This window comes from Macaca fascicularis, chromosome 5 (assembly GCF_037993035.2).
Source record: "Macaca fascicularis isolate 582-1 chromosome 5, T2T-MFA8v1.1".
Classification (NCBI taxonomy): Eukaryota; Metazoa; Chordata; class Mammalia; order Primates; family Cercopithecidae; genus Macaca; species Macaca fascicularis.
In genome coordinates, this window is record NC_088379.1 from 38,259,840 (window position 1) to 38,287,481 (window position 27,642).

Below are 27,642 nucleotides of genomic sequence, written 5' to 3' on the forward strand. Positions count from 1 at the left end.
GTCTTTATTTTTCAGAGACAGGGTCTCACTCTGTTGCCTAGGTTGGAGTGCAGTGGTACAACCATAGCTCACTGCAGCCTCACACTCCTGGCCTCACGCGATCCTCCTGCCTTTGCCTCTCAAAGTGCTGGGATTACAGGTGTGAGCCACTGCACCCGGCCTAGTTCTTTACCCAGCAAATATTTACAAAGGACCTACTGTGAGCCAAACACCCTACCAGCTGCTGGGGATACTATGGTGAGCAGAACCAGACATGTTCCCTGTCCTCATGCAGCTTCCAGTCTAGAAAGGAAGCCAGACATTAATTCGTAACCACAAAAATAATGGCAAAGTAATAGGTATGAAAACAGTTATGGGGGCTGAGAACGTGTGTATTTAAGAGGTTTGGTGATTCTGAGAAATCAGGAAAAGCCATCTTCAAAACCCTGCTCAAAAGCCTGCCCTAATTCCTCCCAACTGGAATTGATCCTATTGGCTTGTAAATTCTCAGCAGGAAGCCTGCATCCTGCAATTGACACTTAGCTTACTGTATTGTGTCTAGTATTTTCACCAGAGGCGTACACATCCTGTCTCCTCTGCCAGAGTGTAAATTCTCTGTAGGCAGTGTAGGCCATCTACATCTTTGTGTGTTTCACAGTATCTGTTAAAAGTCAATTATTTTAATGAATAGGTGAAATTAGCTTCCTGAAAGCTGCCACAATTTAAGTGGACTCAAAGCTTAATATATGCTTTTTGCAAGCCAAGTGCTCATTGATTTCTAAGTCATTTGTCAGAACATAAGAGGTAGTGTGTAGGGAAACAATAATTTGGCTTCTGAGAAGTTGCATAGTATCCATATCTCATAGGGTGTAATAGCCCTACACGCCTGCTGAAAAATCCCAGACCTGAGTTTGACTCACCTATTATTTAGGGATACACAGACAAGAAAAAGCGAGACTACTATAATTCCGTTTGCCAAATCTTCAATCTCTAAATTTTACAATTAGAATCTCAATTTGTGATCTATAGAAAAAAATAATCAAATACCAGAAAAAAAAAAAAAAAACCTCTGGAATATTCATGCCTGTTAGATTGGTTATGTAGGAAGGGAAAAATATCTTTTCCTTCTACCCTTTTAAATTCAGAGCTGAATCCGCTATAACAAAAGATTAACCAGAGAAAAACATAGTGATTTATTTAAATAAATTCTACATAACACAAGGGCCATCTCTAGGAAATGAAGATCAGAGGAAACAGTTACACTTGAGTGTTTTTAGTAGTAGGTTTGATGAAGAATGGAGAAAGACTTGGAGAAATATAATCAGGCAAAAGGAGTACTAGATCTAATAGGAATAAATGGAGGGAAACTTAGCAGGGCCCGTTTGTTCAGATTCTCCTCTGTGTGCCTGTGTCTTGGGAGATAGGGAACTGCCTTTCCTCTGTGGATATAGGAAGAGCACCTCTCACATGAGGTCCTATGATGTGTTTTCGAGGAAGGTCAGCAAAGGTTTTATTACCTGCTTCCAGAGAGAAAGGTGGCAAAGGAAGGTCAGAGTAATATTTCCACTTAAAATTTGCCATTTTCTCAAATCCTTCAGCTTAAAACATTCAGTTTGCCAAGGTGCCATATTTTGGGGTAGCATGTCCTCAACCCCATCACTGATTATTAAATCTGACCCTGCAGTTAACTCTGTAAATCAACTCAGATAAGCAATTTTAACCATATAATGATGGCCAGGAGATTAAGTTCCACCTTAACTCTGGAAAAGCATTTTTATATTTTAATGTTAAGAGCTGCCCTCTTGTCTATATGTGCTTTTTTTATTGTCATTAATAACTATAATTATGCTTGACATTAATAATGGCTATAACAAATATGAAAGCCAAAAGAATCAAAGGAAACGTTTTGCTGTTAGATTTAAGTACTTAAGTATTTTATTTAAATTTGTTTTATTTTGGTATCTTTGAATTTTTTTCTTTTTTTCTTTTTTTTTTTTTTTGAGACAGAGTCTCGCTCTGTCACCAGGCTGGAATGCAGTGGCATGATCTTGGTTCACTGCAACCTCCACCTCCTGGTTTACGCGATTCTTCTGCCTCAGTCTTCTAAGTAGCTGGGACTACAGGCACGCGCTGCCACACCCAGCTAATTTTTGTATTTTTAATAGAGGCGGGGTTTCACCATGTTGGCCAAGATCATCTCGATATCTTGACTTCATGGTCCTCCCGTCTCGGCCTCCCAAAGTGCTGGGATTACAGGCGTTAGCCACCTTGCCCGGCCTCTTTGAATTTTTTTAAAAACATCCTGGTGCTAAAAGGCAGCAAAATTCATAAATGCAAACAAACGTATAAACAAACAACCAGACCCTCTTAAATAATCTACAAAATAGAAATAATCTATCTGCATAGGAAAAAATTATCGAATCAGCACCTACAATGTGGCCCAATAAAAGAAAGGGTTTTCATATTTGATCCTTTTTTTGGTTCCTCAAAATTAAAATCTTGACTCCATTCTGTGCTGTATGTGATAGATTTTTTTAAGAAGAGAAAGAGTAGGAATTCTCTTGCTCTTTCCATGGGTTTCATCATCTTGTTTTCCATGACTCATAATGGCTTCTTGCAAATACTCTTGTTCCCTTGATCTCATGGGTCAAATGAATGCTCTTAAGCTAGTTTTCATCAACCAGTCAGCATTCCTCCTGCTTTCCAACTGTGCATCCTCAGCTGGACCCAAACATTTTCCAGTCTACTCATTCACAAAATAAAATTATGAGTATTCTTCAAAGGGCTCAGTCCAAGGTGCCCAGGGATATTCTGAAGATTTAAACAAAAGCAAGAAAATATTATTCACACAAAAATTTTGTTAAGTGTTACTTGAATTAGAACTGGTAGAAAACAATTTTAAAACCATTTGTTAAAACTATGCCTTATAAGACCACCAAAAAATGTCCTCAAGTCTCTGATTCAGGGCTCTTTCAGGACAACCTGACTGCCTCAGCCTCCCAAAGTGCTGGGATTACAGGCATGAGCCACCGCACCCTTCCATGACTTCTTTTCCTTTGGGTAGATACCCAGTAGTGGGATTGCTAAATGGAGCAGTAGTTCTATTTTTAGTTTTTTGAGAAATCTCCATACTGTTTTCTGTAGTGGCTATACTAGTTTACATTCCTACCAGCAGTGTATAAGAGTTCCCGAAGTTGGGATAGTTATTCTCTCTTTTCAGGGTGACCCCAGGGCTGATTCTGTGTGATGCGATGGCATCCCCCATTATATCCCTAAGAAGACAATGTGCTCAGTGATAACAAACTTCTCAGCCTAGGACCAAGGAAACCTAGAGTCTCCTCTAACATCTGCTGCTAGAGTATGTTTGGTTTATTTTCTATATTTATCAAATGAAAGTGTAAGTGTTCATGCCAGTTTCTTTCACTTATAACATTCCATGATTCTAGCACAGAGACATAGAAATTGGGATTTATTCATTCACTCAACAAATCCTTATTGAACATCTAAACACTAGGCATCATGTCCTCTGAAGGAGGAGTCTCTCTATTGTGCTCCCCAAGGCCCTCCCTTCCCATGTGAATCCCTCTGTCATGTTCCTTGAGTCTTTATTGGAATTAGGGGTTCTCTAATCTGACTCCTCCATTGACTACATTGTTGTTTTTGTCAATGAGTAGAATTCTCAACATACAGTAGGTGGTCAAAAATCATTTGGTGAATGAACAAAGAAAGAGGAACCCTTCAGATGCAAAGATAAACATCCCAGAATGAAGAACCAGAATCAGAGGTCTCAAGCATAATAATATCCAGTAATATATCATTGACACAATCATATGACTACACTATATGCTACTTAGGAATTTCTGAGCCAACAGCAGACCCCGGTTGCATTGAGACACAAAGTAGTAAGACCCGCCTCTCTTTAATCTTGAACACAGATAGATCCTTGGCACTTAGTTTCAGTTTGGCGTATTGAGCCATCTACGCTGGATCCCTTTGGCTATCTCTCCCGATCTGCCCTCTACTTGTTTCCACCCTGCTCGGTGCCCTGGGAGGTCAACTTACATAACTGCCTCCACTGGGCTCTAGTGCCCTCTGGCTCTGACTGGGTTTGGTCAATGGGGGAGTACCAGCACATTAGAGGAAGAAAGGATGGTAAAGTTGGGGTTGTTTGTACATATTTATGGGGTACCTGCTAACTTTTGTTCTATGTATATAATGCACAGTGATTAGTGATCAAGTCAGAATATTTAGGCCCAAGTACAATACATTTTTGTGTAATTATAGTCACCCTACTGTGCTTTCAGATGTTCAATTTATTCCTTCTACCTGACTGTACGTTTGTACCCTTTAATCCATTTCCCTTCATCTTCTCCCCACAACTTACCTTTCTCAGTCTCTGTTCTCTATCTTTCCACTCTACCTCCATGTGATCAATTTTTTTAGCTCTCATCTACAAGTGGAGAACATGTGATATTTGCCTTTTCGTCCGTGGCTTACTTCACTTGAGATAATGACCTCCAGTCCCATCCATGTTGCTGCATATGGCATGATTTCATTTTTTACAGCAAATGTTTCATTGTGTATATGGACCACATTTGTTTATCCATTCACCTGTTGATGGGCACTTAGGTCCATTCCATATCTTTGCTATTGTCAATAGTGCTACAGTAAACATGTGAGTATAGGTATCCCTTTGCTATAGTGATTTATTTTATTTTTCTCTTTCTTTCTTTCTTTTTTTTTTTTTTTTTTTAAGACATGGTCTCACTTTGTCTCCCAAGCTAGAGTGCAGTGGCATGAACACCGTTCACTACAGCCTCAACTCCCCAGGCTCAAGTGATCCTCCTGCCTCAGCCTCCCCAGTGGCTGGGATTTCAGGCACATGTCACCATGCCTGGCTAATTTTTGTACTTTTTGTAGAGACAGGGTTTCACCATGTTGCTCAGGCTGGTCTCGAACCCCTAAGCTCAAGCAACCTGCCCGCCTCAGTCTCCCAAAGTGCTGGGATTACAGGCGTGAGTCACTGCACCCTGCCGTGATTTCTTTTCCTTTGGGTAGATGCCCGGTAGTAGGATCGCTGAATGGAACAGTAGTTCTAGTTTAAGTTTTTTGAGAAATCTCCTACTGTTTTGCATAGTGGCTACACTAGCTTACATTCCTACCAACAGTGTATAAGAGTTCCCAAAGTTTGGATAGTTATTCTCTCTTTTCAGGGTGACCCCAGGCTAGAGTGTCCCTTGAGCAAATGTCACAGCTCCTGTCAAACAGCCCTCCTCACACTTTTTTTGTGTGTGTCTGTGTGTGTGTGTGTCTGTGTGTGTGTACATGCGTGCATATCTGCCTCTGTCTCTGTCTCTCTGGGTTTCTTTCCCCTTTAGTCTTAAATACAGTAGCAGGGTCCCACTATTTCTTGTCTCAGGGTGCTGCATTCTCCCTTTTCATTTTTCCCACATCCTGGCTTAATATGCCCTTCATTAAACTCTTCTCAAAGTATTCAATTTGAGTACAATATCAATTTCCTGATAGTACTTTGACTGATAACCACCAACGTATTCTGAAGAGTAAACGATATAACCAATTACCACAAAGCACAATAAGAGGGGTACTAATAAATGCTAGTTTCCCTCCCCTTCCCTGTTATAATTTTTATACTCCCTACAATGGCTATTCCTAGTGCCTTTAACATAATTGCTACTTAAGGAAGATTTGATGAATGAATGAAAAAAATTTCAAGGAAGATTTGATGAATGAATGAAAAAAATTTCAATACTTTTGACCATACTTTTAGACTTAAATACATGGAAATCAATAGGCATTAATTTAGATTATCAGATGTCACATTTAGAGAAGTTTTTATTTCAATATCGGGGAGTAGGCAGTTTGCTTTACACATCTCATTCTCTGTTTTCTCATAGTCTAACTAAATTATGGCTCAACTCCAGGAAAAACAGGGTCAAGGGATAAGCTAACATCTCAGGAGCAGTTCAAAAAACTAAGAGATCCATCTACTGATCCTCCCTAGATCTTGGAGAAAATAGTCATTTTATTTCATGTCATCTAATTCATATGAACTGACTGCAAATTCATCATTTTCTACCTCCTACCAGACAGAAATGGAGTTGGGGTTCAACTGTGCCCCCTTGAATCTATCTGTGTTTATAACGAATAAAGTCGATAAAGCCAAATAATCACTCACCGTGTATATTGATCTCACGGATACACTGCGGAAGTAACTTATAGTTCTGGTATTGGGGGAAGCACTTCCTGGACTTCATCCAAAGGCAGCCTCTGTGTGGTCTCTGCTGTTTAAGAAGGAGAACTGTTTTAGTCTATATTTAGTAAATAGCAAAAAGAGACATGCTTATTCTAATGTAGTAAGTGTAGCAAGAGAACCATGCTCGACCTCTAGAAAGGATTTTGGGACTTTCCACCCTCTCTAATTTTCCTGCCTACCTCTCTAACACCTTTCACCCAGTTCTCTCAACTGCTTGCCCCACGTCCTGGGCACAAAGACCTGAAGCATAGTTAAGGAAGACAACGTAGAGAACAAATTTAAAGTCCAATGTCAAGTAGCAAGCAAAGAATCTTTGTTTGGAAACTGCAAACATTTTATTCTATCACATTTTGTTGAAATATGTCCCTAAGGAGAATATTAATGATGTCTTTGATCTCAGGGACAGTTTTACCAAGAAGCAAAGTTACAAATTAGATGAATTCTAATCTGTCTTCCTGCTCATGACTGTGTGACTTTATAAAATTCCTCTAATATTATCCTCAGCTGACTTCAAGGTGGAAGATGAAACTTTATTTCCTACATCATGGCTTCTCGTTCATTCTCCTGAGATCCACGGTCTTGTTTTTCTAGCTTTAATATTAAGAATTGAGTTTTCGGCCGGGCGCGGTGGCTCAAGCCTGTAATCCCAGCACTTTGGGAGGCCGAGGCGGGCGGATCACAAGGTCAGGAGATCGAGACCACGGTGAAACCCCGTCTCTACTAAAAATACAAAAAATTAGCCGGGCGCGGTTGTGGGCGCCTGTAGTCCCAGCTACTCGGGAGGCTGAGGCAGGAGAATGGCGTGAACCCGGGAGGCGGAGCTTGCAGTGAGCCGAGATCGCGCCACTGCACTCCAGCCTGGGCGACAGAGCGAGACTCCGTCTCAAAAAAAAAAAAAAAGAATTGAGTTTTCGTTTCATAGACATCTCTACTTTTGATACAAAACCCTGAATTGAGGTGACCTACAATTTTTTTTTTTTTTTTTTTTTTTTTTTTTTTTTTTTTTGGTGACAGAGTTTCGCTCTTGCTGCCCAGGCTGGAGTGCAATAGTGCTATCTTGGCTCACCACAACCTCCACCTCCCGAGCTCAAGTGATTCTCCTGCCTCAGCCTCCTGAGTAGCTGGGATTACAGGCATGTACCACCATGCCCAGCTAATTTTGTACTTTTACTAGAGACAGGGTTTCTCCCATGTTGATCAGGCTGGTCTGGAACTACTGACCTCAGGTGATCCACCCGCCTCAGCCTCCCAAATTGCTGGGATTACAGGTGTGAGCCACCATGCCCAGCCAAGGTGACCTACAATTTAAAGAGAAATTTGGGTGATTGCTTAAGAAGATAAATCAGAAAGGGAGATTTAGTATATTCAAGAAAATGATGCTTCTTGTCCATGAAGATGATCAAACACTGGTACAGAAATACCGTAGAACCTTCTCTGAGGTTTGTTTTTTTTGTTTGTTTTTTTTTTTTTTTTTGAGACAGAGTCTCGCTCTGTCACCCAGGCTGGAGTGCAATGGTGCGCTCTCAGCTCACCGCAACCTCCGCCTCCTGGGTTCAAATGAGTCTCCTGCCTCAGCCTCCTGAGTAGTTGGGATACAGACATATGCCACCATTCCCAGCTAATTTTTGTATTTTTAGTAGAGTCTGGATTTTGCCATGTTGGCCAGGCTGGTCTTGAGCTCCTGACCTCAGGTGATCTGCCCACCTCGGCCTCCCAAAATGCTGGAATTACAGGCGAGAGCCACCATGCCCGGCCTGGTACATTTTTTTTAATTAGAAAATTTCCTTCAATAATATTTTTGAAATTTAATTTTCTGAATAAGGAATACACTTTCATGATTAAAATTTTTAAAACTATGAAGGAACAGTTAGGAAAATGGCTGCCTCTTCCCCAGTCTCCTAGAAAATCACTTCCCACCACATCACATAGTTTCTTACTTTCTTTTCTTCTTCTGCCATAGGTAAGTAAGGTTATTAGTTTTATGTGGGGTTTTTTGTTTTTGTTTTTGTTTCTTATTGAGAAAGAGTCTCGCTCTGTCACCAGGCTGGAGTGCAGTGGCACAATCTCTGCACACTGTAACCTCCACCTTCCGGGTTGAAGCAGTTCTCCTGCCTCAGCCTCCAGAGTAGCTGGGATTACAGGTGTGCGCCACTATGCCCAGCTAATTTTTTTTTTTCTATTTTTAGTAGAGACAGGGTTTCAACATGTTGGCCAGCATGGTCTCGATCTCTTGACCTTGTGATCCACCTTCCTCAGCCTCCCAAAGTGCTGGGATTACAGGCATAAGCCACTTGTGCCGGTCCAGGTTGTTTTCTGTATATCAGTTTGTGTGTATATACGTGCTACATATATACACTCTATATGTGTATATATATGTAATATATGCACTGTATATGTATAACACACTATATATGTATATGCTATATATACTGAGTATGTATATATAATATATACATTGTGTATATAATTTATACTTTTATTATGTATATGCTATTTTGGTCCTTTTTTACATAATTGGTAAAAAATATATGTCTACTATATACATATACATTTCACACCATACCCAATTGGTATGAAAATATATGTATACTATATGCATATGAATACTTAACAATATATCTCAGACATCTTCCCACATAGCACTTTCTCATTTCTTTTTACAACTCCCCGGTATTCCATTGCATGGATGTATCATCAAGTAAACAGCCTCCTTTTTGTATTGTGTCTAATCTTTGGATATTGCAAACCCTCTAGCAATAAACATTGTACATACATCATTTCTCTCCTGTATAAGTAAATCTATAAATTTCTAGGAATAATTTTGCTGGATCAAATGGCTTATGTATTTGTAACTTTGATAGTTACTACCAAATTATCTATCCCAGAAGTTGTACCAATTTACCCTCTGACACATAAGGATGAGAGTTCCTATTGTGCTTTGTATTAAGTGTGGTGTCAAACTTCTGATTTTTGCCAATCTGATAGATTAAAAATAGCATTTCAGTGTAGCTTTAATTTGCATTTCCACTAGAATGTAAGCTCCATGAAGCAAAAATCTTTTTGTTTTGTTTTGTTTGTTGGTTTGCTTTTGAGATGGGGTGTCGCTCTGTCACTGGAGTGCAGTGCACTCTAGCCTCACTGCAGTCTCAGCTCACTGCAACCTCCGCCTCCTGGGTTCAAACAATTCTGCCTCAGCCTCCTGAGTAGCTTGGATCACAGGTGTGTGCCACCACACCTGGCTAATTTTTGTATTTTCAGTAGAGACGGAGTTTCACCATGTTGGCCAGGCTGGTCTCAAACTCCCGACCTCAAGTGATCCACCCGCCTCAGCCTCCCAAAGTGCTGGGATTACAGGCATGAGCCACCATGCCCTGCCTCTTTTTTTTTTTTTTTTTTTTCTGGGGAGTAGTGGGTAGGGATTCACTGCCTTCTATATCCAGAAGGTCAATATTATTAATATTATTGGCACATAGTAGGCTCACACACAAAAAAACTGTTTCTGGAAGAATTTATTCTGAGTGACCCTGAGCAGCCTTTCATGTGTGTAAGTGCCAGCCATTTGTATTTCCTTTTCTGTATGCAGTCCAGTCTTATCCTTCACCATTTGCCTACTGGATTGTGGTCTTTTCTTCAATTATTAGAAGCTCCTTATTTACTAGAGATTTAGTTGCTTACTCAATAAACTGCAAATAATTTTGCCTATTACTTGTTGGTCTTTTATCTTAGCTTGTGATAGTTTTTTTGCTGTGCACATTTTTTTCCACATAGTCAATTTAATGAGTCTCTTCTCTGAGTTACCGTCATGATTAGAAAGACCAATTTTGCAATTATAAATGAGTCATAACATTGATTCTTCTATTACTTTTATAATGTTTAAGATCATTGATCCATTTAAAAGTCACCCTAATGTGAGTGTGAGATCTTGATTGAGTTAACTTGTTGTCCTAAATGATTACTCAGTCGTCCCAATACCAGTCAGTTGGTAATCCAGTACCTTGATGGACTGAATACCTCTCCTGTATTCTTCCATTTCAATTTTTTCCTGGCTACTACTCACAGTTTACTTTTCATAGGGATATTGAAATGAACCTGTTTGTTTCAAAAGATATTATTTTTATTTATTTAGGAAGAATTAGCATCTTTATGTATTCGTCTTCCTCTTGAAGAACATGATACACTTTTCCTTTACTCAAGTCATTTTTATGTCACTCAGCAGCATTTTACTGAAGTTTTCTTCAGAAAGATCCTGCAAATTTCTCATTAAGTTTATTCCTAGTTACTTTATCTATTTATAATTGTTTTATATGCAGTGTATCCTCTAACTGGTTATTGTTTAAATAGGTGGATCCTATTGATTTTAAAAATATTTTTATACCCTGTCCCTTACTGAATTTTTCTTTTTTATGATTTTTTTAGGGAATTATCTTAGATTTTCCAGGTACACAATGGTATCATCTGCAAAATAAGTGATCATTTTACCTATTCTTTCCAATTTTGAAACTTGGTATTTCTGATCGCTTAACTAACTGCATTGACTAGTACTTCCAATACAATGGTAGATAAAATGGCAGTAGTAGACATCCTAGAAAATTTCTGGCTGGGCAGGGCACGCTTTTAGTGTTTCCCTATTAAACATATTTCTGGGTTTTTTTTGTTTGTTTGAGCCAAATATATTTTATCATTTTATCACATTAAGGAAGTATATATTTATCTCATTTTTATTAGAAGTTACAATGAAAAATGCATTGTATTTTGTCAGACGTGTTTTTAGTATAACCAACCATTTATCTCTATAAATATGATGATGAGTAACAGGTTTTCTAATGCTAAACTGTCCTGTAATTCCTGGAATAAGCTCCCTTGATCAGGCAGGATTGCGTGTGTGTGTGTGTGTGTGTGTGTGTGTGTGTGTTATTTTTAAACTGTGCTACTGGATTGCTAATGTTTTATTTAGGATTTTTGCATGGATATACACAAGTAAGATTTCTCAATGATTTATTTATTTTTTCTTTCTTTCTTTTTTTTTTTTTTTTTTTTTGAGACGGAGTCTCGCTCTGCCGCGCAGGCTGGAGTGCAGTGGCCGGATCTCAGCTCACTGCAAGCTCCGCCTTCCGGGTTCACGCCATTCTCCTGCCTCAGCCTCCCGAGTACCTGGGACTACAGGCGCCCGCCACTGCGCCCGGCTAGTTTTTTGTATTTTTTTAGTAGAGACGGGGTTTCACCGTGTTAGCCAGGATGGTCTCGATCTCCTGACCTCGTGATCCGCCCGTCTCGGCCTCCCAAAGTGCTGGGATTACAGGCTTGAGCCACCGCGCCCGGCCTTTTTTTTTTTTTTTTTTTTTTTGAGACAAGCTCTTGCACTGTCACCCAGGCTGAAGTATAGTGGTGCTATCATAGCTCACTGCATTCTCAAACTCCTGGGCTCAAGCAATCCTCCTGCTTCAGCCTTGCAAAGTCCTGAGATTACAGGCATGAGCCACTGCATCCGAGCTGATTTCATTTTAGACTCAGTCTTTCTTGGATTTGAATATTATTAATAATGTTTATTTCAAAAATAGAATTAGGAAATATCTTTGGTCTTTCAACAGTTTAAATACCATAGGAAACACCTGTGTCTTAGAGATTGGTAACATTCTCCTGTGAACTGCTCTTCCTGTTACTTTTTGAAGGACAACGAACACATTTTCTATTTCTTCCATGACAATTATTTACATATTCTATATCTTCTGTTGTTGGGTTTTATACATTTTTTTCCCAGAAAATTATACATTTTAACTGAAGTTCTTTTTTTAATTAAAAGTAATTTTTTTTTTTTTTTTTGAGATAGAGTTTTACTCTTGTCTCCCAGGCTAGAGTGCAATGGCATGATCTTGGCTCATGACTCCGTCTCAAAAAACAAACAAACAGCGCTAGACTCTGTCTCAAAAAACAAACAAACAAAAAGAAACAAACTGCCATGCTGTGAAATGCCTATGGAGGGGGACTCCTAGCGGTGACTGCCAAGTGGCCTCTGGGACCTGAGGACGGCCTCCAGTGGGCAGCCAGGAAGACGCCAAGGCCCTCAGGACACAGCCGTAAATGAATTCTTTCCATAACCTGAGTGAGCATAGATGCATAGCATTCAGATGGGAATGCAGTCCCGCTGACATCTTGATTTCAGCCTGTGAGACCCTCAGCAGAAGATCCAGTTAAGCCATACACAGACATCTGACCAACAGAAACTGTGAGATAATCAGTGTGTGCTGTTTTAAGCCACTATATGTGTGGTAATTGGTTACACAACAACAGAAAGCTAGTAAGTACAGTGACCGACAGACCCTTGTCCTGAAAATCAACAGAGGTAGTTATTTAAAATGCATGTTGCAGATCTATTGAATTAAGAATCTCTCTTCATAGAGGCCTAGAAGCCTGGAGTTTTATAGACATCCAAGTTGATTCTGACGCACATTAAAGCTTCAGAATGAATTTACCATGCAAATAACAAAGCATCTTATAACCCACAATTTGACATTTGAGATTGTTCTTTTGTTGTTGTTGGGTTGTTTGTTTGTTTGTTTGTTTGTTTGTTTTTTGAGACGGCGTCTCGCTCTGTCGCCCAGGCTGGAGTGCAGTGGCACAATCTCGGCTCACTGCAGCCTCCACCTCCCAAGTTCAAGCAATTCTCCTGCCTCAGCCTTTTGAGAAGCTGGGACTACAAGCATGCACCACCACACCTGGCTAATTTTTGTATTTTTAGTAGAGACAGGGTTTCACCATGTTGGCCAGGCTGGTCTCAAACTCCTGGCCTCAAGTGATTCTCCCACCTTGGCCTTCCAAAATACTAGGATTTCAGGCTTGAACCACCGTGCCCAGATGAGATTGTTCTTTATAAAGGTTAAGATATCAAAAGAGCCTATTCATGAAACTAAATAATTATCCAAGGAAATTAACAGAGTTCTTTTGGTTGAAAAGCCAAACCGCTGATTATTTGCTTATTCATTTGGTTTGCTGGTGTTTATAGCATAAAATATAACTGTAATTTACAACAGAAAGCGATTGCCTGTCAAAATGATGGCTAAAGTAATTCTCTAGTGGGGCATTATCTTCAGTTTCTTCCAGTATCCAAAGTCATGTAACTTATATGGTAATAGCAAAACTTCTAAAAATTGATTAAAAGGCAAAAAGGTAGGATATATGTCATTTTAATGCCTTCTTCAGCATAGCTAAAAGGGGTAGAAATGTTTTCTAGTTCTACATAGGAAATACAATTTCTTTCAAGTAGTATTAATTCACCAACACTAGTTAAGGCAGTAGGAACAGTCAGAAATATTTTAAAGCTTCACAGCAGTCTTTTCATGAATTTGTCAAATCTCTGAAACAAACATTTCTATGACTTCTTTTCAGAAACTTCGAAGAGCCTTAAAAAAAATTTTTTAAAGCCCAATCTGAATTTTGACCTGGCTGAATCTAGTGAACAAAATGGATTTTCAGCAGTAGAAACTTTGATTAAAAATAAAACTCCATGCCTTATGCTCTCAAATAAAGCCCTTATCACACTATCCCTGACCATGCCCAGGCAGCCCTCGGATGCTTCTTCTTTTTCTTCTTTTAGAAAAAGATTTCTGTCGTTTTTCAAAGGTGCTTTATATCCATGACATCTGGTATCTAACCTCAACTCATCTTTCCCAAGTAACTTTTGATTCCCACTGAGCAATGGAAACTTGCAAGGTGTTTTCGTTACTTTGGTCCTGATGATTTTCATGTCAAAGACAAGGTCCATCTCCCACCATGAAGGCACATCTAAAACTTCCTCATCCTAGTCAGCCTCTCTTGGCTACTAAGGGAATTTGCCTCATCCTTTTTTTTAATGCTCTTATCTCCAAAACTACTTGTTCAGCTATATTTTACTTGGTTATTATATTGGAAAGCCAAAAGTAACTTTTAAAAAAATACCAAGAAAGAGTAAATAGGGTTATGTGATCACACAGTATATGTCCCTCTGTGCCCTCCACTTCCAAATGAGAATTTACCCAACTTTGTTGTAATTATTCATTTGTCTGCCTCCTTGAGCACAAAGATTATATTCTGGGCACTGTTTTATTCCCCAGAACCTACCTTAGACACATAATAGGTACTCAACAAATATGGGCTGAATGATCAAAAGAATATCATTTAACACCTCTATGCCTCATTTTTCTCAGTAACAGGGCATGGGTTCAGGCAGTTCAAGGAGCAATTCTAGAGGGCCACCCACGATTTAGGGGTAAGAAATATAAAATGTTCCCCTGATTTTAATCTATAAAATCAGCACACGATCTGCACACAGACACACAAATTCATCCTCAAAAAATTATTCCCAAACCGAAGCTTGTTAAACGTTAAAACCTCTCTGTTAAATGAGCTTGTCAGGCTAACCCTAAAATGGGGAGAAAGGTCTCAAGCTATCTGCCAAAGGAATGCATTTTTTTTTCTTTTGAGACAGGGTCTCGCTCTGTCACCTAGGCTGGAGTGCAGAGGCACAATCACATCTCGTTACAGCCTTGACCTCCCAGGCTCAAGGGATCCTCCCACCTCAGGCTCCTGAAATGTTGGATTACAGGTGTGAGCCACGGCACCTGGTCTGGCAAGGGAATGCGTTTTAAGACCTAACCAACAACGCTTTGCTGTGATTTGACTTCCCACATGGATCTGTCTTGGGAGAGAAAATACGTTTGCTGTCAGAAGCGTCTGGTCTGCATTTCTCTCAATTGTATCATCCTTTATGGATGAATGCACTGGCCTTGAGGTTTAATAAACCTGTTGGTGTGAACTGCATCATACAATGGATCCTTCTTGGTGTGCTGCCATTGCAGGAGGCTAAGTCCCCAGGCCTAAAGGGAAGCACTGGACCAGATAGATTCACTGACCTGAGGCCCCTGTGCAGCCTTGTGGGCAGCAGTGGCCAAGCGGCCAATCCTGGCAGGGTCCTGGCCTTGCCCCACACGTTCCGTTCAAAGTTTTGGCAGTGGGGACTGACACCTGCGCAACCAAGATCACTTCCCTGTGGCTTTTGCAAAGCTAGTGTGGCTGCCTTGAGGCTAAAAGGAGGAAAATAAAGGTAAGGATAAAATGAGATGAGAATGGTGAATTTTTATATATTACACTTGGAAAAATAGAAAGCACTATCAAGCACAAAAAATATTTTCACCAGCATCTTTTAAGCCCTCCCAGGGGGCATGCACAGAATTTAGTAGGAGCCATATATATGTTCAGCAGGGGAGGCCTATGGGTAGCTGACCTTGGAAATGATGTCCCTAGCTCCTTCCTTTCGCCGTCACACTTTGGGAGATGCAGCCATCATGACTCTTTGTGGAAACTATGGCAATAAATATCTAAACTGTTATCCACGAAGTACTTGGGTTTCCTCACAAGAGCTTTGCCAAAAATGAAGGAATTCAGGTTAATCTCCATAGATTACTTAGGCCAAGACAGCTGTGCAAATTTTCTGACGGCTTAGTGATTTTTATTCAGTTCTGTGATCTGGCTTCAAAAAACCTTCCAGTCTTAATTATGTCTCCTTATTACCATAGAAATGCAGAACTTCAATATTGCTATACATCATTCTGACCTTTTCATCACATAAAAACATTGGCAGTTTTCTGTAAGCCCAAGATAGCGAGTAGCCTTTTAGGGCTAACAGAACCAATTATGGCTGCTTAAAACAGATTTCTGTTATTCCAGGTGCCAACTTCATCCCATGTTCAAAGTTCCATCTGTTATTAACAATGATCCTAAAACTAGTCATCTGCTCCAAATCTAGTCAATGTGAAGATAAAATGAGGGTGGAAAATAAATGACTGCAAAATTTTCCAGAATTAACTAAAAAGAAAAAAACATCTTGAACTGACAGCTGCCAATATTCTGAGCCACTGATTCAGTTTCTGGTTAATTCACACTGCAGATATCTTTAATGCTCCATAAGGATAAAACTGATGAAGTGTTTAACCATTTTCTTTTTATTATTTTGGATAAGCATAATCAAAAGTTGTAAGTTAGAGGTAAAAGTATGTGAAAGGCTTTTGTAAGACAGCAGCAGTCATTCTTTCAACACAGTCAATGTAGAATTGTATTTATTTGGCAAATATTTATTGGGTACCTACGATGTGCCCATATATATGCATTACGCTATGAGCTGGGGATGCAGTGATGAGTATCATCAGATAGTGTCCTTGACCTCAAGGAGCCAACTCGCTCGTGGAAGAAACACTAACCAAATAATAACACAAACCACAATAACACAAAAATGTAAAATAGCAACAGTGATTGTCGCTGCAAAGAAAGATGTCTGGCGTTATGAGGGTGTGTCATAAGGAGAATCAACCTAGTCTAGGAGGCCTGAAACAACTTTGTTAGTTAAGCCAAGATCAGATGGGAAGGATGGGAGCTAACGAGCCAATGTCAGGGTGGGAGGGGAGCAGGTTTGTAGGGGGTGGCAGGAGAGGCGGGATGGTTCAGGCAGGGACAATCTATATTAAGATGAAGGAGATGTTTATGTGCACATGTTTTACCATCAATTCTTCCAGACCTGGCATAAATGCCTGTCACGTAAAGGCATTCAATGAATGACTAGAATAAATCATCCTAGTCCGCCTATAGATTCTTCACATTTGTGAATTTCTTCCTGCAAAAAGAATCATCCTCTTCACTTTGATCCATTCTGCAACTAAGCAGATGGCTGTAACCTTTCCTGTTTTATGAACCCAAATCTGTATTTTAAGAGTCATAAACAAGATAGTTAAGCAAGTAAAAATTAAATTTTCATGTTATCTTGCTTGGTTCCAGGACATCTGGCACCAGTAATTTATCTTCTCATCTGCAGGAAGTTGAAACCTGCTTAATCTTTATTATACCGGCCATAAACATGTTGCAAATTATAATTTTACATTGCCATTAGTTTTATTTTGGTGTAATATAAATTACGGGGTCATCCACTTCCTTTTGACATTTAGTAATTCTCTTTCACAATAAAACTCCGTTTTCTTTTGCTTCATGTTCCCTCAGAACCCACCCACATTAATTGCAAGAAAATTTCAGCCAATGCCACAATGAGGATGACTCACATTGTCACACACAAGCTCTTACGGCCTTATATAGAGAAAATGTTTCGTCTCAGTTTCCGGTGTTAAATGCAAAAGAGCAGGAAGACTTTTGATCTGTGGCTTGAACCCCCAGTCTCCCAGCTCACTACTGACATTACGTGGCATGCTAGAAAGTGCATCAGTTGGACAGAACTGAGTTTGAATCCTGGCTCTGTTAGAAACCAGCTATCAACCAGTTACTTAAACTCTCTTATCTTCAGTTTTCTCATTAGGAAGAAAATGGAGTTCTTTTGAAATCAAATGAAATGATGTGCATGAAAGTACAGAACACATGGAAGGTGCTTAATGAGATATTAGTTTCCCTTCTCCTACGTCACCCACAGGTAGAATCTCCTTAACTATGCTGGAAGCTCTATAAAGGCAGGGACCGTGCATATGGTATGTGCCACTATAACACCAATGCTTAGTATAATGGCTGGCCCATAGTCGGTATTCAATAAATATTGGTTAAATACTGAATGGTTATAATGGTTAATATCGAGTGTCAACTTGATTGAATTGAAGGATGCAAAGTATTGTTCCTGGGTGTGTCTGTGAGGGTGTAGCCAAAGGAGATTAACATTTGAGTCAGTGGACTGGGAAAGGCAGACCCACCCTCAATCTGAGTGGGCACATCTAATCAGCAGCCATGAAGCCAGAATGAAAGCAGGCAGAAGAACGTGGAAAGATTAGACTGACTACATCTTCTGGACTTCATCTTTCTCCGTGCTGTATGCTTCCCGCCTTCAAACATCAGATTCCAACGTTCTTCAGCTTTGGGACCCGCACTGGCTTCCTTACTCCTCAGCTTGCCGATGGCCTATTGTGGGACCCCACTTTGTGATCATGTGAGTCAATGCTCCTTAATAAACTTCCCTTTACAAAGACATCTGTCCTATTAGTTCTACCCCTCGAGAGAACCCTGACTAATACAACGGTGAAGAATTTCAAGTTTCAAGGATTTCACTCTTTTTAATGGACATGTAGGAGAGATATGAAATGAACTTTTCACTGACCCACGCAGCACGAGTGGATGGAAACTCTGATCCCGGAAACCTGATATTGTCGATATTTGTTTGACAGTCCAGCATGTGTACATGTCAGGGGTGATGACAAGTGTGCAGAAAGCCAGAAGGGCAGATATTGTCCCCTCTCCCTGCTTCCCGACACCCAGAGTACCACTGTATGGCCTCCCCTAACACCCCTCCTTGGAGCTTGCAATCCTGAGGCAAGATGCAAAGCTGCAAGGCAGTCAGAGGGGTGGCCCCAGCAGTTCAGAGTGGGGGGACATCAGCAGAGGCTTTCTCACAAGACCATTCCTGACATGCAACTTGGGCTGTATTTTTGGTTTCCTGCCCTCCCCCACCTTAATGCCTGTTTATTTTCCACGCTCAGATTCCCTAGCCTGCCTGTCGTTTCCGTGGGCTACCTACTGGTTTTCCAATAAATGTCCTCGCTGCAGTCAGTCAAGTGGGCTTCTATCATTTGCACCCAGCGATTCAGATTCTAATCCACTCCTCCTGCCCCTGGCTTTGGTTTCCCAACATGGACAACCCATTAGGCACTGATTCTAGGGGTAAGTTTTAAAGTTACTTTTTTTTTTTTTTTGAGACACAGTCTTGCTCTGTTATCCAGTCTAGAGTGCAGTGGCGTGACCTCAGCTCACTGTGGCCTCAACTTCCCAGGCTTAACCAATCCTCCCACCTCAGCCTCCTGAGTAGCACGACTATAAGCATGTGCCACCATGCCTGGCTAATTTTGTTTATTTTTTTGTAGAGATAGGGTTTCACTATGTTGCCCAGGCTGGTCTTGAACTCCTGGCCTCAAGTGATCCTCCCACCTCGGCTTCCTAAAGTGCTGGGATTACAGGCATGGGCCACGACACTCGGCCTAGAGTTACTTTTGCATAGCTTTCAAAATCCCTTCTTCAAGGCAGTCAATGTTTTTTATGACTCTTTGATATCCTCAGCCCTTCTACAAAGCATGCTACGCCTTCTTTAATAAAGTGGAATTCTATGCCCTGTAATTACTCTGTCTCTTTATTTGTTGTCGTATTTCCCAATCCCTCAGACTCGTTTCTTGCTCATCCTCTCTTTTTACTCTATACTCATTTCCCTTTAGGGCTTATGAGATTTAATAAGCTTTTATAGTGCCAGATATTATGCTAGCAACAACAATCCACAGATAAATAAGACAGAGATCACCTGTGTGAAGATGATAGCTAAATGAATAATATGGAAAATAGATTAATGCCCAGCCAGAAGACATAAGCTCTCACACTTCTCAAAGCAAGGAGGGAAATATTAGAGACATATAAAAGATGGGGATTTGATTCGGTTTGACATCTCTTTCCGCAGCAGCAGGATGCATTTATTCCATCAGTGTCCACCATGCCCCTAGAACGTGCCAGGCACAATGTGGTGCCTGCGTCCTGGTAACCTCTCCTTATTTCTCTCTTGTAGGATGAATAAGCTTCTTTTAGAAGTACGAGCCCATTTATCTCTCTCTCTCTCTCTCTCTCTCTCTCTCTCTCTCTGTGTGTGTGTGTGTGTGTGTGTGTGTGTGTGTGTAACAATACTCACTCTTAAATGCATGAACAAGTGGAGAGACATCCTGGAATGTGTGGCGAGGGTCGACAACAAGCTGCTTCTGCTGAATGTGACACACAGTCACCAGTGCTTTGAACTACATTTTTTTTTCTACCCATGTTACTGCATCTCCAGAGAACCACGCTGACACATTTTTCCTGTACATTCTCACTGCTGCCTATAATCCATCACTACAAAGAGAGGCCTTAAAAACGGCACTCGAGGGAGACGTGATTTCCTTTCCATTTCTCTCTCAGAAAAGCAACTTATAATAGGGAAGGAAAAGACTGCATTTAGGTTAAAAGAATATAAATAAGAAAGAGTCTGCCTCTTTCTCTCTTTAAGATGCTAAGCCTCAAAAGAGTTCTTGGATTTAAAAAAGGCCATCACCCCTTGGCCTACACTAAACATTAATATTATATGCCTGGTAATAAAGCCAGAGGATTTTTAGTGAGAGCTATTAAAGGTAAAGGATGGCTAAGACAGGTTTCTTTGGTGGATGAAAGTCACAGGCTCATAAATACAACTTTGTGAGGTTAGTCTTGTGGTTAGCTAGTACTTAAAATTTGTGATTCCCTTGACTATATGGGTTGACAGGGGAACTATGGACTTTTTCTTAGACAAGACTGCAGTGCTCAAAATTACGACTTGAAAACAGAAACCACCAGAATTCCTAAGGTGACCAAAAAGCCCCGCAGAACTGTGTTAAAACATTCCTCCTATTTGGACACATGTACTGAGTAAGAGGGGAGCACAGGGAAAAATGCATTTTCTCCTTTTAAAAATTAATTTTGCCATTTAAAACAACGTTGTGGCTTTTAATGTATTAATTAAACAAAATTTTCATTGACTAGACAAAATTTCCATCAACTTACCCCACATTTAACTGGTGTCAAATGATTATTCAGTTAATGCTTATTATCAGTCGTAGCTCAATAATTTCACTGCTAATGCCAGGTAGAATGTCTACATTTTTAAAATATTTGAGCTCCTTAGGTGCACTCAAGCTAGGGTTCTGTGTATCTGCTAATTTAAATGGCTAACAAAAGCCCAGGGTGAACAAAGTCCCCAGTGAAATGTGGTGCAAATCTCTATGTCGCTACCGATGCAGCTGTAGGGTGGGGGACTGGAGGTTTGTTTGACATCCTCCCATTTTTGAAAACTGTTTACACACCAGACTTGAAGCTTGCTTTTTTTTCTAACTTCGCACAAAGTACAAAGACGCCTGCTCGCTTTCTATGTACAAGGAGCTTTGGTAACAGCACTCGTAATTCTGTGGTTTTTCATGGTCAAGGATATTATTTCTCTCTGCTGAAGAAGAGGCCTTTGTCCATGTCACACTCTCCCTCTTTCTCTTTTTAATGTGATTTGACAGCTTGAATCCAAAAGGAGGCTTCACAATTAGAAGAAAGAGATTGAACCACAACATCTGCGCTAACAGCCCCCTTCCCTGCTCTAATTAGAATTCCCTTATTCCATTTCTGTTTCTCAGGAGAGGACAGGGGGCTTTTTAATTGGGGCTATTAGAAGTTCTCTTTACACAGTGACACCCTCTGCTAAGTGAAGGCTCCAGCGAAAGTCATGCCCACTCTGCAATTACTTCTTGCAATTCTGGGGAATAATGGTATCTTGTCTCATTTAAAAATAAATCTAAGGCTTATCCCTATTGCTTTCTCTCCTCTGCCTACTCACATGAATTTCTTCTTGCCAATTAAGCAAACTTTCCATTATTTAAGGAGATAGTTTAGATTGTCACTGTCCCCTGATAATAAGACATATTAAACTAGATTTCATTTGCCCACAGCTCTGTGATTCCAGATACAAGGCTAATTTACATAAGCTCAGATCTCAGATCTTGAGTTTACTCTGTGGTGAAACCATGAAGCTTTGGAATTTCCTGAGTGCTGTTTTGTTTTGTTTACATGCTACAGAACTTACCTGAAATAACCTGCACATTCAATGCTCTCAGTTTCTCCGAATCACTTCCTCTTAAGAGAACAGATGTAGATTTGTCTCTATGACCTATTCCCAGAAAAGAAATGAAGTATTTAGGTGGTAAAAAAGCACATTGTTAACATATATTCCCCATGTTGGTTCAAAGGATTACGAAAAAGAATGGAGCCATTCACGGCCAGGTGTGGTGGCTCACGCCTGTAATCCCGGCACTTTGGGAGGCCGAGCCAGGCGGATCATGAGGTCAGGAGTTTGAAGCCAGCCTGGCCAATATGGTAAAACCCCATCTCTACTAAAAAATACAAAACTTAGCCAGGCATGGTGGTGCACGCCTGTAGTCCCAGTTACTTGGGAGGCCAAGGCAAAAGAATCGCTTGAACCCAGGAGGTGGAGGTTGCAGTGAGCCGAGATCGTGCCACTGCACTCCAACCTGGGTGAAGGAGCGAGACTCCATCTCAAAAAAAAAAAAAAAAAAAAAGCGACAGTGCTTATACATAGAAAAGTATATTATCTTATTATATACATAGATATGATGTGAAGAATATTTAATGTATATTTAATATTCAATAACATTTAATGTCCTAAATAGTGTGACATTTTTTATTACTTTGTATGCTTGGATTTGCAAGCCTTTGAAAATCACTAAGTCTGTCATTTGGGCAGATATTTGTAAGAATTTAATTTGACTCCCCACTACTGGTCTCCTTCTAGGTATTTTTTCTAGCTCACTTCTATCTCTCTTTGCTTATAGCTTTTCATATGGAAAAATGGGTCAAGAAACTCAGAACTATACACTATTTATAAATAACACAGATTTACTTTAAATAATAGATTTTTCAAAACTAAATACCCTACGTCTTAGTTCTGACATTTTACTAGCTGCACAGCTTTGGATAAACACTTCACCTCTCTGAGTCTCAGGGGATTTTTATCTATAAAATAAAAATAGCATATATCCTGTTTACATACTTTAAGAATCTAGTGAAAATGCTCTGAAAATGGTTATTCTACAAATAAACAGTATTGATTATGTTATTAACCACAGCACAAAAGGCTTTATTACTAAAGTATCAATGATAACACTTGATATGAAACTGCACTCAAAAATATCTGCAACAAATACTTAGTCAATAGAATTAATCGCAACTTTACTGAAACCTAGAGGCAACCACTTGTTCCGCCTACTGAATTGGCTAACACAGCCTTGCCTGGTAAAGAAGGAACGAGCCTTGGGAAATCATACAACCACCACAATACTGCTGTCCTTTAATGACAACTAATTATGCACTAGACACTGTGGTAAACTTTGGAAGTAATTTCTCTTTATTTCCTTACCTCAACCCTGTGTGGTAGTGGTGATTATCCTTGTTTTACAGAGGAGGTAAGGGATGCTCACATAATTTAAATAACGTGCTTAATGTCACATAGCTAGTAAGTGGTAGTACCAGGACTCTAACATAAATCCATTTATTTTTAGTGCCTATTCTCATAGTGACACATTTTGCACTGTCTTTAAGAGACTAGCTATTCATATTATGAACTGTCCATTGGGCCTGATAGTCATCCATTTTATGCATGGGGGCATGCCAGTAGAGCCAGTATCTGCATGAGTACACACCAGTAGCATCATACCAGTAATTTACAATCAATGTCCATCCTGATAGGTGGGTGCCTAGGTCATATGAGTTATTAAATATTTTTAACATCGCTCCTACTGTCCCGATTCCTAATTTCTAATTTTTTTTAGATCTGCCCTACCAAAAATCTGGTACCCCCATGCTTATTAAGGTTGACTTGCCTCACACTCACCACCTACAGCCACTCTGTTCAGGATCTCCAACTCTGAAATTCTTGTTTGAGACTGAGACTTGTTCTGTTGTCCAGGCTGGAGCGCAGTGGCGCGACCTCAGCTCACTGCAAGCTCCACCTCCTGGGTTCAAGTGATTCTCCTGCCTCAGCCTCCCGAGTAGCTGAGATTATAGGCTTGCACCACCACGCCCGGCTAATTTTTGTATTTTTAGTAGAGACGGGGTTTCACCGTGTTGGCCAGGTTGGTCTCGAACTCCTGACCTCAGGTGATCTGCCTGCCTCGGCCTCCCAAAGTGCTGGGATTGCAGGCGTGAGCCACCATGCCCGGCCTGAAATTCTTTATCCCCACTACCTGTTCTTCTCTCTCTCTCCGCCCTCACTTCCACTAAGCCCTGCTCAACGTCCAGCCCATCAGCTTCTTCCTATTCACCCAGTCTTTCTTCCTCTCCTACTCACTTGCCCGAGTAGAAGAAAGATGAATGAAGCTCCTTGCATGCTGGAACTGTGTCTTATCTATGTTTTTATTCCTTGGGTTACCTAGAATCGCCACTTATACACAGTAGGTGCACAAGAAATGCTAAATTGAACTAAAAAGGAAATTAAATCCAAAGAAGAGATCAGGAGTTCCTTGGCACTACAGGGATTATACTTACTCTGCCACTTCTGCACTCTTCTGTGGCCTTCAAGTATTTTGCGGATAGTGAGGATGATCAAAAACATAAAAACTAATAGAACTAAAATATACCAAGTGATCTTCATGGAACAAGTGATATCTGTAAAGAAAAAAAAATACTGTAAAAACCCAGTAAAATTATTCAACAGACAAAAGGCAATGTGGCAGGGTAGCCGAGTTCTACAACATATTCTGCCCTGAACTGAAAAGCTGAAATTATGACCATCACTGGTACAGGGTCACTAGCTCTCCTGAATTCTTTCTTGATATATTAAATGAAGGTATTAAATGGGAAAACTTGAGCAGGTAGCTTCCGGGTATGCATTTGGTTCCAAAATTCTAGGATTCATTTCACTTACAGGTTATGCTGATATTAGTTTCACTATCCTGGTTATGCTGATATTAGTTTCACTATCCTCGTTAGTTGTAATGTTGTTGTAACTAGGGTAAGACCACAACATAGCAGTCCCAGAATCAGAGCCACTTACAATTCATGATTCTGACCCTGAGCCAGGCAGCCCAAAATTATGTCCTCAAATCAACAAAGATGCAGTGAGTACAAGGAAGATGGGGAAGAAAGAGAAAGGCAGGCGGTCAAAGGACTGGTCTGAGGCACATAAGTGGTGAGGACAATGAATAATCAGACCCTCTTTCCACAGGGTAATATGTGGTAAATACAGTGCTTTGCAGGCCAATGATCAGATCAAGTGCATACGTTAATTAAACGTAGTTGTCCTGGCCTAAACTTAATAAGGATTCAGGTATAAACTCATCCATTCAGATGACAATGAGGCAACATGGGAAGGACGGTCACCATGCAGCAATAACTTAGCATGGTCTTCCATGGTCTCATAAAGACACACTGGCCAGGAGAATCAGGAATCGGTGACTCATGCAAGTGTGGCCTCATCATAGCTAACATACAACTGTCTACTGACTCATTTTTTATTTTATTTTGTTTTAGATGGAGTTTTCCTTTTGTTGCCCAGGCTGGAGTGCAATGGCGCGATCTCGGCTCACGGCAACCCCCACCTCCTGGGTTCAAGCAATTCTCCTGCCTTAGCCTCCCAAGTAGCGGGATTACAGGTGCCTGCCACCACGCCCAGCTAATTTTTTGTATTTTTAGTAGAGACAGGGTTTCACCATGTTGGCCAGGCTGGTCTTGAGCTCCTGGTCTCAGGCCATCCACCCACCTCGGCCTCCCAAAGTGCTGGGATTACAGGCGTGAGCCACTGCGCCCGGCCTGTCTACTGACTTTCTAAGCCCACCCTGCGTACACTCTTCTTTGCATACAAAACACAGCTAGTACTTATTCACCTTAGCAGAATGTATACCACGTTTATACTCTTGGCATAAACTGCCTTTGTGGGGTTCATAACCTGGGTGTCCCCTTTACAGGAACCCGGATGTACACTAAATAGGCATTAAGCATTCACTTAGAGGGGCAGCTAAGTAGAAAAAGGGCAGAGGTGGATTGGGATGGCAGCGCTCAGCCTCCCCAAGACTCTGCCATGCTCTTCAGCTGCCAGGCTTGCATTCCTCATGCAGCAACATAAAAGCATGAAGTTAAATGGCAGAGAACATTGGCAGTGCCAGCAACGGTCAGGATGGGTCCAAAGACCAAGGTGTCATTGGGCACTGATAAAGCTATGGAAACAGAACCAACTTCATATTACAATAGCACAGGACGCACAATGGGGACCAGACCAGCCAGTGCAGCCACCAGCATGATCTCAGAAGAGTGTATCTCCTAGGGTCCTGCGCTGCCCACCCATCCCTGCAGCCTTCTTGGAGAGGAGCAAGGGGAAACAGACTGAAATCTGGGGGGAACATAAAGGAACAGTTTAAATTATTGTCTTAGAGTAAATTTACCAGAGTGGATTAAATTTAGTTTCACCCCCTGATAGAGAAGGCTTTTACTCCCACAAAAGTACAAAGTTTGTTGTTGTTGTTGCTTTCTTTTGTTTTTTGTTTTTTGTTTTTTTTTGAGACAGAGTCTCACTCTGTTGCCCAGGCTGGAGTGCAGTGGTGCAACCTCAGCTTACTTCAACCTCCGCCTCCCAGGTTCAAGGGATTCTCCTGCCCCACCCTCCCGAATAGCTAGGATTACAGGAATGCACCACCACACCTGGCTAATTTTGTATTTTTAGTGGAGATGGGGTTTCTTCCTGTTTGTCAGGCTGGTCTCGAACCCCTGACCTCAGGTGATCCACCCACCTTGGCCTCCCAAAGTGCTAGGATTAGAGGCGTGACCCACCGTGCCCAGCTGAGAAGGCTTTTAAGCAAGATCAAATTAGTTTTTGCACAGAAGAGTAAACTATGAAAAAAGTTTTAACTTTCTTTTCTTTTTTTTTTTTTTTTTTTTTTTTTTTTTGAGACAGTGTCTCACTCTGTTACCCAGGCTGGAGTGCAGTGGCCTAATCACAGCTCATTGCAGCCTTGTCTTCCCTATCTCAAGCAATCCTCCTGCCTCAGTCTCCGAAATCGCTGGGACTAAAAGTGTGCACCCAGCTTATTTTCATCCTTTTTGTAGAGTCAGAGTTTCACTATGTTGTCCAGGCTGGTCTCGAACTCCTGTGCTCAAGCAATACAATCGCCTCAGCCTCCAAAAGTGCTAGGATTACAGGCATGAGCCACCACCGTGCCCAGCCACCTTTAACTTTCTACACATGGCAAAATGAATATGCTTTTTGCAGAATACAAGAGTACATATTTGTGCACCACTGCTATCTTTCTGAGTTGTGGACACCAAAAAGCTGCTAACTATAATTAACTGTTATTAGAATTTATGGATTTTTTTCCATGAACACACACACAAAATCTTAAAATTATTATTATGGAAGTGCTTATTTTTTCTTTATTTTAGAAAAAATGTAAAATACAGTTAGATGGATATACAAATGTACATTGAAAAAAATATGTTTTTGATGTCTATAATCTAAACTTCTTTACCCTTCAGATTTCACTACAGTCACCTTCTCTAGGCAATCTTTCCAGAGTCCATCTTCCAACTCATTCACTCCTCAGTCAGAGGGCACTGATCCTTCTGTTCAGATCTACTCAGATCCTCCAGCCCCCACACACGCACACACCTTGAAATGACCCCTAATTGCAGAGGTTATAGGGCTGTGGGAAAACTTAGTCACAGGAGAAATTTCTTTGAAGTCTCACGATTTATCTTAAAAAATGCATGCACATTATATGTTTCTGTTTGCTTTAAAGTGAATGTAATTTTTTTTTTTTTTTTTTTTTTTTTTTTGAGACGGAGTC

General features: G+C 40.6%; 1 protein-coding gene across 13 annotated transcripts in view; it reads right to left on the reverse strand.

Moving 5' to 3' along the window:
- Positions 1-1,891: 1,891 nt before the first annotated feature.
- Positions 1,892-27,642, reverse strand: part of TMEM156 (transmembrane protein 156) — a 62,390-nt gene continuing 36,639 nt past the window's right edge. For 7 of the 13 annotated variants that reach the window (XM_074039563.1, XM_065544874.2, XM_005554686.5 and 4 more), the window contains 4 exons: positions 24,353-24,472; positions 21,876-21,959; positions 6,176-6,281; positions 1,892-2,790 (listed from right to left, as the gene is read on the reverse strand). In XM_074039563.1, the coding sequence (XP_073895664.1) occupies positions 6,214-6,281; positions 21,876-21,959; positions 24,353-24,472 (272 nt within the window). In that variant the 3' untranslated portion in view covers positions 1,892-2,790; positions 6,176-6,213. Of the gene's footprint in view, positions 2,791-6,175; positions 6,282-15,138; positions 15,310-21,875; positions 21,960-24,352; positions 24,473-27,642 lie in introns of all 13 variants that reach the window. The other 6 variants (XR_012434782.1, XR_010586793.2, XR_012434784.1 and 3 more) reach the window with 2 other exon arrangements.